This window comes from Geotrypetes seraphini, chromosome 3, assembly GCF_902459505.1.
Source record: "Geotrypetes seraphini chromosome 3, aGeoSer1.1, whole genome shotgun sequence".
Lineage (NCBI taxonomy): Eukaryota > Metazoa > Chordata > Amphibia > Gymnophiona > Dermophiidae > Geotrypetes > Geotrypetes seraphini.
The window spans coordinates 100,193,945-100,206,310 of NC_047086.1; the positions used below are offsets into that span (position 1 = coordinate 100,193,945).

The following is a 12,366-nucleotide window of genomic DNA, read 5'->3' on the forward strand; positions in this document are numbered from 1 at the left end:
TACCTGTTTAAACCATCATCACCATACAAAATCTAAGATGAACTGGCCTTTAGTTCAGATTGCAGCAGTGTTACCCTGCCTAGGACCTGCTGCTCAAATCTCTTGGCTCATGGTACTAGGAGGGTATGTATTAGAAGAGGCAAAATAGGGAACACTGAAGGCATGCAACACAAAAAAACAACTGTGCTGCACAATACCATGGAATTAAGAATGGCAGTGTGATGCAGAACTCCTCCAAATGCAAAAAAAACTATTAAAACGGAATGAACACACACATTAAACCTGTTTAGATGCAAGACTGTACTTTATCCCAGACCTTTTTTTGTGCTGTGCATTGAAACTATGGCTCTGAAACCGTTAAGTGACCCCAATACTAAGGGTATTCCTGTTGAAATGGTGAACTGAAGCTGGATCTTTTTGCTGATGACATGCTTACTGTGTTTACATAGCCACAGGTTTCCTTGAGTCCTGACCTTGCTAAATGTCTGGCCATGTGTCACAAAATATGGAACTCTGGTTGCGATATTGATTGTGTCTAGGATTGACCATTTATTGGTGATTTCTGGAAGACCGTATTGTGTCATCTGAATGCTATACATAATTAAACTTGACCTCTAACCCTACTTAGAAGTCTGCTGGATCTTATGATATTGTAGATGGGACTGCTGTTTCTGATTTATCTTCACAAAGCATGCTTGATTGTTATGAGGTGCATCCTGTTGCAATGGACATATCCTGTCCCACCAACCTTACAGCTCTGGCATAATGAGATGCATGCATTATTGAGAATGGAATGATGTCTGCTGATACTAGGGGCCACAAAGCTAAGAAGAGGTTTGTGAAAATTTGAGATTCGTACTGAGGTACATTAACTATGAGGATGTGCTCTGCTTTACTGAACAGCCTAGAGTGCTAATGGATAGACTTTCTGTCCACTTGGAGTATCCTCATAGACTTCTTTCTCAGTCATGGACTTAATATAGATTTGGGATACCCAGGAACATGTTTGTTTAGAAGTAGTGTTTGGGGGTTTGAAGGGATGCAGCGGTAACCTGGAGATAGAAGGGGTAAATTTTTAAAAATGTTGTTGCCATTATTATTGTTTGTCTTTGTTGTTGAGAAAGCATTAATTTTGATTTTAATATTTGCAGCTGAAGGTAATAAAGTTATTTCAAAATAAAACCTGTTTAGACTACCATACAATGCACAGGAACACAATGATTTAAGTGATGTATGACTAAATTACCTGTATATTGAAATGATCAAGAATTGCAATAAGCTCTTCTTTTTTTGAAGAAACTGACTGACCTGAAAAATACAAACACTTAAATTAAAATACAGCCAAAGTTTAATTATACCTCGTATTGTACAAAAACACGTGCCCCTTGCAAACTATTTTTTTTTCTTGTTAGACATGCAGAAACAGTATAAGTATGATATAGTGAAAATCAGTCAACATAAATTAACAGGAACACCCAAAAACAAAAAAATGTTAATTTAAGTGATAAGTAAAAACAAACCAAAAGAAAAAAACAAAAACCCCAGAAGAGCCAAAGCTTATAAAAAGTTCTCCATTAGAACAAAACAAAAAATAAATGTTTCCTATTTTATTCATCTATTGTAAAATGCTACAATTAATGATTAAAAGTGATGGCTTTAAAAAATATAGCTTTTGTGAAAAGAAAATGAAGCACTCCAATACCCGTTTTGCTTTTCAGTTTGTAAGTACGAGCACCCTCCTGAGTAATATGCTGCTGTACAATAATAGAATCACCATAAACCTCGGGTTTAAATGCATCTTCACCTCGGTTTCGTAATGTAATAGAAACATCTGCAGAGCTAAAAGGAAAAAATAGAAACTTGTTAATGCACTTTTCTTTTTCTCTCCCCATCTAATCTGATAGTTTTTTTTTCCATCTTTGGCCTTTGTTGATTGCCAGCCATGGTTGGTTTATTTTATTTATGTTTGGGGATTTATTAACTGCCTATATGAAGGGATTCACCCAACAGTATACAATGTGTACCTCCCGACATAAAACTTACAATTTTGTTAAGAGTATAGCAATATATTTATGCTTGGTCATTTTCTTAAATCAATGAGGTATACCTGGAGATGACAAACTAAACCCTAGTAACAGGGCCAACATGATACAGTATCAGAAATGCACATGATATTATGCATATTCTACTGATATCATACATTTTTTAACAGTTGTTTTAGAACAATTGTGGAGACCACAGAAAATGAAACCAGATAAATACCTCTTGATGGAAATCAAAATCCAATAGAAAAAAGTTGCGAGGTAGAAATGTCTCCAACCTGGTTGGAGAAATTTCTTCCTCATGACTTTTTCGATTGGATTTTGATTTCCATCAAGAGGTATTTATCTGGTTTCATTTTCTGTGGTCTCCACAATTGTTCTAAAACAACTGTTAAAACAAATGTATGATATCAGTAGAATATGCATAATATCATAATAGGCAGCATGAAGGAATTTTCATATAACAGATACAAACACATACACAATGACAGCATAATACATGAAACACCTTAATAAGTTTCTCTACTCCTCCCTTAGCTCTGCGATTCTAATGGCAATTCTACAAACTGATGCTTGGTCAAAAACTCCTGCAATATCCCAGTACTAGAGCACCCTTAAAGCAATTGGTAAATGTTGCTTTTGAATAATGAGGGGGCTCTTTTTACCTAGGCTTTGAGTTCATGGCTTCTGGTATCAAACACAATTCCATTGGACTCTAGCATCACAGTAACCAAAAGATTTCATAAGATTCTAGTTTTTTCATTAGTACACAATGGTGCAAAGATTCAGAATTAGGAAATAGGAAACAAACTGTGAAAGAAAGCTCAAATTTATGTAGAGGAGGCAAAACCCCTGCAATGAGCTTCCAATACAGAACCTAACAACCTCCTGCACTGATTTAACAGACTGTACTTTAAAAGCAGAGAGACAGTAAAATATTAAATGATCTAAGGTCCTGCTTCCAGATTACAGTGCCAGCATCCTATTAGATTTAGAGCTATCCAACTTTTGTAAACGAACAGGGGTCCATAATGCTCTATGTAACAAAAAAAACAAGTTTGTCTCATAGATGCGGACACTGTACATCTTATTCTCCAAGACCAAATTCGTGGCCATTGAGATGCAGAAATTTGATGCTTAAACTCAATGCTCCAAATGTCTCTAAGACCATTTTTGTTTTTTTATTCATAAATCCAGATATCAATTTATATCACTGAGCGGCTTGGTGCCCCAAGAAATCCGCCTGAAAGCATAAGAACTCCAGACTATACTGATTATTGAGACTTTCCCATTCAGGGACACCCTCCTGAATAGCCTGGTTCAGTTGCAACCATTTAAAACTTTGTGATTTATTAAGACCATATTTATGTTGCAACTGTGAAAAATCAAGCAGTTTACTATTTTAAATAACATCATTTAAAGTCCATATACCTGCAATAATCCAATGCTTCCAGACTATTTTAAATCCGCCAATTTGAATCTTGGAGTTTATCCATAACGATTAATTTGTTGATTTATTTATTGGGTTAGGAGTTAAATTAATAACATATCTCAATGTTTTCCATGTATCCATCAATATTCTGTTTTCTTTATATTTCCTAGGCATATTGATACTGAGAACATGAGATAAATTTAGAGAAAACAAGAGTCGCCATTCTAAATACAACCAATCCGGAGTATTTTCCATGAGCTCTGGGAGGATCCAATACATACCCTGGCATAAAATATAGGCTTGATGATACCTATAAAAGTTTGGAAAATTTACCCCACCCTCCGCAATTGGCTTTTGCAAAGATATTAAAGCAATTCTAGGCATTTTACCCAACCAAACAAATTTTGTAAGCATACCATTTAACTTTTTATAAAAGGACCCTTGAAAAAAAAATGGTATCATACTCATTTGATAGCAAACCACAGGCAATATCATCATTTTAACAGTTTGGACTCTCCCCCACCAAGAAAGATGTAACGGATTCCATTTCTCACACATTTCTGTTACTTTTTTTAATAAAAAATTTTCATTCTCTTTCATTGTGTCTTCCAGTGTATTTTTTATCGTAATACCTAAGTATTTTAAACCATCATACTTCCAAACAAATGAAAAAGAATCAAATAGTCCTTTAGTACAATGCACATTAAGTGGAAGAATTTCTGATTTACTCCAATTATTTTGGAATTAATTTTCCAAATGTATTTATCAACTCAAGCAAGCATGGAATGGTAGTTTCTGGATTTCTCAAATAAAGCAGTATATCATCTGCATATGCAGAGACTTTATATTCCCAATCTGTACGATTAACACCATGTATCCCTTTTGCTTGTTGAATGGCTAATAACAAGGATTCTAATACAATATCAAAAAGCAAAGGAGATAATGGACAGCATTGTCTAACTCCCCTCTGCAAATTAAAACGCTCTGATAAATTATTATTAATTTACAATCTTGCAGAAGGGGAGCTATACAACGTCTGAATCATTTGTATAAATCCCGAACCTATACCAAACAAGTCTAATGCTTCATACATAAGTCCACTCAACCCTATCAAAAGCTTTCTCTGCGTCCAAAGAGACAAGAGAAAGCCGAATCTTTTATGGCTTTTGTTAAATTTAACATATGAAAAGCCAATCTAGTATTATTAGAAGAATGTCTTTTAGCAACAAATCCTGTTTGGTGCATATCATTAATGAAAGGGAGAGCCTTTTATGTCTTAGCTAAAAGTTTTCCATCAACATTAATTAGCGAAATAGGCCTGTAATTTGAAACCAAATTAGGATCTTTGTTTGGCTTTGGCAAAACAATTGTTAATGATTCTGCCATAGTACCTGTAATACAACCCTTAGTAAGTTGAGACTGATATAAATTTAATAAATAAGGTAATAGAGTAATTTGAAATGATTTGTAAAACTCTACTGTGAAACCATCACCACCTGGAGCGGTTCCAACTCTAAGAGATTTCAATGCTGTTTCTAATTCTTTTAGAGATATAGGCTCTTCCATACTTCTTTTTATATGTTCAGGAACCTTCGGTCCAATAATTAGATTCAAAACTTCTAAACCATCTTTTTCCCTATCTTCATAAGGTTCAGAAGAATATAGGTCTTTATAAAAATTTAGAAATTGATTTAAAATATTTCCAATTTTAGTATGTGTCTCACCGTTTTCATCCTTTATTGCAATAATTTTTGTTCTTCTTTTCTTTGCTTTAAAATAATTTGCCAATAATCTTCCCGCCTTATTTGAGCTTCCATAATACAAAGTTTGTTGGGAAAACAAATCATTCCTTACAAATTTTGAAGATATCTCATTATATTTACCTTTACTTTTAATAAAGCCTGTAAGGTACTTTATTCCCACTTATCCACTAATTTAGTTTCCAAATGTTTAATTTCTTTTTCCAAATTATAAAGTTGTTTTTTTATGTTGTTTTCTATACCCTGGCATAAAATATAGGTTTGATGATACCTATAAAAGTTTGGAAAATTTACCCCTCCCTCCACAATTGTCTTTTGTAGAGATACTAAAGCAATTCTAGGTCTTTTACCCAACCAAACAAATTTTGTAAGAATACCATTTAACTTTTTGTAAAATGACTCCTGAAAAAAAATTGGTATCATACTCATTTGATAACAAACCACAGGCAATATCATCATTTTAACTGTTTGAATTCTTCCCCACCAAGAAAGATGCAAAGGATTCCATTGTTCACACATTTCTGTTATTTTTTTTAATAAAAGTTTTTCATTCTCTTTCACTATGTCTTCTATTGTATTTTTGATGGTAAAACCTAAATACTTTAAACCCTCTTCTTTCCATATGAATGAGAATGAATCAAATAATCCTTTGACACAGTGAACATTAAGCGGGAGAACTTCAGATTTACTCCAATTAATCTTATAACCAGAAAATTTCCCGCTAGTTGTTCGGGCCAGGAGGGAGCCCAAACCTTCCTGGCCACAGCGACCCCCTACCCCCACCCCGCACTACATTACGGGCAGGAGGGATCCCAGGCCCTCCTGCCCTCGATGCAAACCCCCCTCCCCCCAACGACCGCCCCCCCCAAGAACCTCCGACCGCACCCCAGCCGACCCGCGACCCCCCTGGCCGACCCCCACGACACCCCCACCCCCCTTCCCCGTACCTTTGTGTAGTTGGCCGGACAGACGGGAAACAAACCCGCCTGTCCGGCAGGCAGCCAACGACAGAATGAGGCCGGATTGGTCCATCCGTCCCAAAGCTCCGCCTACTGGTGGGGCCTAAGGCGCCTGGGCCAATCAGAATAGGCCCGGGAGCCTTAGGTCCCTCCTGGGGGCGGGGCCTTGGGCACATGGTCGGGGAGTTGGGGAATCGGCGGGGCAAGAGGGCTTGGGCTCCCTCTTGCCCCAATCGTGTCGGGGAGTCGGCGGGGCAAGAAGGCTTGACGTCAGAGAAAGGGCGGGACCTCCGGAAGAAGCAGCGCAGGCGCAGGGCTCACAGAAGGGCCGGGACTGCCAAGAGGAAGCAGCAGGACAGCGGTAGGAGCTTCTACATGATTGGGGGGGGGGGTTGGGAGGCTGTGGGAGTGCGAGCGGTCCTTCGGGGTGGGGGTGCGGGTGCGAGCGGTCCTTCGGGGTGGGGGTGCGAGCGGTCCTGCGGGGGAGGGTGAATCAGAAGTCGGGGGGGGGAACTATGTATAAAAAAATTTGTACAACGCGCTCATGCGTATAACGCGCAAGGTTATGCACGGTTTGTAAAAACCGCGTATAACACGCGCGTTATATGCGTGAAAATACGGTAGATCAGATAGTAATAAACTCCCCAAAGACCATCTTAAAAACAATATGTTAAATAAAATCTTATATTAAAAATAGACTCAATTCATCTGACATATTATCAATTAATTAATTTATAAAATAATAAACAAAATATATATTAAACATTCATCAAAAATGATAAAAATTAAAATAAATTATATTACTATGCCTCCTTCAACACATACCAATCTATTTAATACATTCCTCCCTGATTCTTCCTATTTTTATTCTATATAGTTCCTTTTATTTTATAATCTTCATTCCAATGAAAGCATCAAATGCTTAAAAACATTGCTCTTTAAGTCATTAGCTATCTATAGACTTACTTAATAAAGTTTCATTAAGTTAATTCCTTTCTTAAACCAATATCCACAACCAAAAATGATTCTCTCATTACACCATATCTAATTAAAATTCACCAACATTCCTTAACTCTATATTTCATCATCAAAAATTAATTTGACCTTCCATCTAAAACAATAAAACTCCATGAATATATATTCAGAACAACTTCCCAAAATGATAAGATGTTACAATAAAATATTAGTTCCCCTTATGAGATTCTATTAAATATTCATTACTATTCAGTAGTTCGATCTATTTCTACTTTATAAGATTACCCCATGAATACAACCAAATATCACTTATAAAATAAAGTTTTACATAAAATATATATCTGATTTGATACATTTATCTACCACCACTCCATGCGAATTTAGCAGATCAACAGTGAATTCCAATGGAACTTTATCCATATAGCTTAGAACTCAACTTCTTCCTTTTATCAATCAATTCTTCAAAATTCCGATGCAATTTAAAGCTTTAGTTATTATTTTATATGGACCCTCATATCTGCGCTTCTTTCCATTCTACTATCTTTCTCTTTACATCCAAATTACCCAAAAAGGTATCTGAAATGACTTTGAAGAACTGTACATCTTTAAAACTTTAAAAATTTATTCTCATTCTTTTCCTTCCTTGTTATACGCCAACAATCTCACAAAGTCTGATGTTGATTGAAGTTAATCATTCTCCATACGATGTCCTGACGCAGCTCCATTTTCACTCCACATAACTTTTATGCTTCTCCGATCTCTCAATAAACTGTCCCCACATGAAGCAATTACATATCATCCATAGTATATAATCCACTATTCGGTCCTGCAGCAAATCATGCATATCCATATAACCTTTTAGTCATATTAATCTCCAAAACCTAGCTAATATTTTCAGAATACCAGCAGTAATAAACATTCCATCTTCTTGAATTTGAATTATGAAGATTCTAACTGAAATTCCATATCCTTAACCCTTTCAGGACCAAGGGACATATTTGTCCCATAACTTTAAAATCCTATAAATTTTGATTGGGATAGTCTACAGTTCTAAATTTGATATGTACGGATTCCATATGATACTGCCTTTATGTAAACAAACTGGTTCCGACATTCATTCATTAGCGTCGTTGCTAGATTGACGAGAAGATTCACTTGCCACACTGTCCATAAGCCAGAAGTGTGATTTTTTAAAATAAAAATAATGATATTTCACAAAAAAAATCAATTTTTTGGCATCTGCAAGCCCTTTTTACCATAAAAATGTCGTCAAAACCACAAAAATTGGCCTACGATCCTTATGGTCCTGAAAGGGTTAAAAAGCAGAAGGTAAAGATGAAGCGAGAATGCAAAAGTGGTTACACAGTTGTTATGGGAGACTTCAACTATCCTGGGATAGACTGGAGTCTTGGAAGCTCAAGATGCGCTAGGGAGACAGAATTCCTGGAGGCTATACAAGATTGCTTCATGGAGCAGCTTGTTAGAGAACCGACGAGAGGAAATGCCACTCTGGATTTAATCCTAAATGGACTAAGGGGACCTGCAAAGGAAGTGGAAGTAGTGGGACCGTTGGGAAACAGTGATCATAATATGATCAAGTTCAAGGTTGAAGTAGGCATACCGAACAGAAAGAGAACCATAGCGACATCTTTCAACTTCAGGAAAGGAAACTATGAAGCAATGAGGGAAATGGTAAGGAAGAAACTTAGGAACACTTCCAAAAAATGGCAAACAGTAGAACATGCCTGGTCTTTTTTCAAAGACACAGTGAGCGAGGCACAAAATCTGCACATCCCCAGATTCAGAAAGGGGTGCAAAAAGGGTCGAACAAAAGACCCAGTATGGATGACTAAAATAGTGAAGGAAGCGATAGGCAATAAGAAAAATTCATTCAGGGAATGGAAAAAGGACAAAACTGAAGGGAACCAGAAGGAGCACAGGAAGTATCAAAAAGAATGTCACCGTGTGGTTCGAAAAGCCAAAAGAGAGTATGAAGAGAGGCTAGCCAGGGAGGCACAAAATTTCAAACCGTTCTTCAGATATGTTAAAGGGAAACAGCCAGCTAGGGAGGAGGTAGGACCGCTGGACGAAGGAGACAGGAAGGGAGCGGTGAAGGAGGAGAAAGAAGTCGCAGAAAGACTCAACATGTTCTTCTCGTCTGTATTTACAAACGAAGACACAACCAACATACCGGAACCTGAACAAATCTTCAATGGAAATCAAGCAGAAAAATTAACATCCATGGAAGTGAGCCTTGATGATGTACACAGGCAGATAGAAAAACTTAAAACTGACAAATCCCCGGGTCCGGACGGAATCCATCCCAGGGTTCTGAAGGAATTAAAGGAGGAGATAGCGGAACTACTGCAGCAAATTTGCAACCTATCCTTGAAAACGGGCATGATCCCGGAGGATTGGAAGATAGCCAATGTCACGCCCATCTTTAAAAAGGGATCAAGAGGTGACCCGGGAAACTACAGACCAGTGAGTTTGACCTCGGTTCCGGGGAAACTGACGGAAGCACTGATTAAAGAACACATCGATGAACATCTGGAAAGAAACGAACTTTTGAAAACAACCCAACATGGTTTCTGCAGGGGGAGATCGTGCCTAACGAACTTATTGCACTTCTTCGAAGGAATTAACAAACGGATGGACAGAGGAGACCCCATAGACATCATATACCTTGATTTCCAAAAAGCCTTTGACAAGGTGCCTCACGAACGTCTACTCCGGAAACTGAAGAACCATGGAGTGGACGGAGACGTACATAGATGGATCAGAAACTGGTTGGCGGGTAGGAAACAGAGGGTAGGGGTGAAGGGCCACTACTCGGACTGGATGGGGGTCACGAGTGGTGTTCCGCAGGGCTCAGTGCTCGGGCCGCTGCTATTTAATATATTCATAAATGATCTAGAAACAGGCACGAAGTGTGAGATAATAAAATTTGCGGACGATACAAAACTATTTAGTGGAGCTGGGACTAAAGAGGAATGCGAAGAATTGCAAAGGGACTTGAACAAATTGGGGGAATGGGCGGCGAGATGGCAGATGAAGTTCAACGTTGAGAAATGTAAAGTATTGCATGTTGGAAACAGAAACCCGAGGTACAACTATACGATGGGAGGGATATTATTGAATGAGAGCAACCAAGAAAGGGACTTGGGGGTAATGGTGGACATGACAATGAAGCCGACGGCACAGTGCGCAACAGCCGCTAAGAAAGCAAATAGAATGCTAGGCATAATCAAGAAGGGTATTACAACAAGGACAAAAGAAGTTATCCTGCCATTGTATCGGGCGATGGTGCGCCCGCATCTGGAATACTGCGTCCAATATTGGTCTCCGTACCTTAGGAAGGATATGGCGTTACTCGAGAGGGTTCAGAGGAGAGCGACACGCTTGATAAAAGGGATGGAAAACCTCTCATACGCTGAGAGATTGGAGAAACTGGGTCTCTTTTCCCTGGAGAAGAGGAGACTTAGAGGGGATATGATAGAGACTTATAAGATCATGAAAGAACAAGAGGACACTTGGAAAAGTTGAAAGGGGACAGATTTAAAACGAATGCTAGGAAGTTCTTCTTTACCCAACGAGTGGTGGACACCTGGAATGCGCTTCCAGAGGGAGTAATAGGGCAGAGTACAGTACAGGGGTTTAAGAAAGGATTGGACAATTTCCTGCTGGAAAAGGGGATAGAGGGGTATAAATAGAGGATTACTGCACAGGTCCTGGACCTGTTGGGCCGCCGCGTGAGCGGACTGCTGGGCATGATGGACCTCAGGTCTGACCCAGCAGAGGCATTGCTTATGTTCTTATGTTCTTATGTAAAGCATTCAAAGATGCATCCCACACATCATATCCATTTATAATTTATAGGTTCAAATCACATCTTAAATAGGGAAAAAAAATTTAAATCACTTCCCTTTACTGCTTTCATTCACCTCTCCTTCACGATGTCATTGGCTATTCTTGCCTGTTAATGAATTCACTCAATTGTTCCGGACTATCAAAGGTTGTAGTTTTATTTTCCAAAGTGACTCTCATTAACGCTGGATAAAGCAAGCCATACTTAGCCCCCAGAGCTCTTAATTGAGGTCTGAACTCCAGGAAAGCCTTCCTTCTGAGAGCAGTATTCCTGGCAAAATCTGGGACTATATGAATCCTTGCATCTTGGCATTTTAAATTCCTGTTCTGTTTTGCCAACTGAGTAATTTCCAAAACCTGCTGATATCTGAGGAGCTTGAAAATTAACGGACGAGGACCTTTTTGCCTCTCATCCCTCTTAGTAGGAATTCTATGTGCTCTCTCTATCTCAATCGGAAATTTTGATTTAACAGGCAGTATTTTGGTCAGCAAATTTTCTAAAAAGGAAATAGGGCTCCCTTTCTCCACCCCTTCCGGAAGATCTAAGATACGTAAATTACACCGTCTTTCACGGTTAGAAAGGTCTTCCAGCTCCCGGGTAAGAGAGTCAATTTGCTTTTGTTCCACAGTTTTCCTTGCTACCACCGCTTCAACTTCTTCTAACCTCGTTTCTATATTCGCCAATTTCATTTCCATTTGCTCCAGCCTTTTAGTAATTGTAGATAATTCTTCCGTAATCGCATTTACTTTTTTTGCAGTATCCGTCACAATTTCTTTAATAGCTTTTAGTTCTTTCCCAATATCCATATCACCATTTTTAACCGTTGTTTTTAACGGCGTTTCAGGCTCCGGCTTCACTCTTTTCACACTGCTTGTTGACGCGAATGCCGAATCATTCTTATTTTGTTTTCCAGATGCCATATCCTTCCTTTACCTTCCTCAATCACTTTTGAGCCAAACAAATTATTTTTTTTTAACTTTTATTCGCTTTCACGGTCAATCCTTAAGGAGCTCACTCTCTATCCAACCTTCCTCATACGCGCTCAAGCCACGCCCAATACTTATGATATATTTGATTGAAATATTTAAGGGAAGGATGGGTGGGGAGGGTTTAATTTATGTATTTATGATGACATTAGTAAGAAATTCAAGTGATGTGTCAAAATCTTTAATGATGTAATATTGTGCACTTGTAAGATGATAAAATGAATAAAGAATTAGTAAAAAAATAAAAATAAAAAAAAAAAGCAGAGGGAACTGTTGCCTACAGCGGCTTAGCAAGAGCAACTTATCGCTCACCTAAGTGTTGCAACATGAACTCCTTGCCTGGG

General features: G+C 38.2%; 1 protein-coding gene across 1 annotated transcript in view; it reads right to left on the bottom strand.

Moving 5' to 3' along the window:
• SMC6 (structural maintenance of chromosomes 6) overlaps nucleotides 1-12,366 on the bottom strand; it is a 295,141-nt gene that overhangs the window by 227,951 nt on the left and 54,824 nt on the right. Inside the window, 2 exon segments of the mRNA XM_033937259.1 lie at nucleotides 1,247-1,308; nucleotides 1,703-1,839. Of these exon segments, the coding sequence (XP_033793150.1) occupies nucleotides 1,247-1,308; nucleotides 1,703-1,839 (199 nt within the window).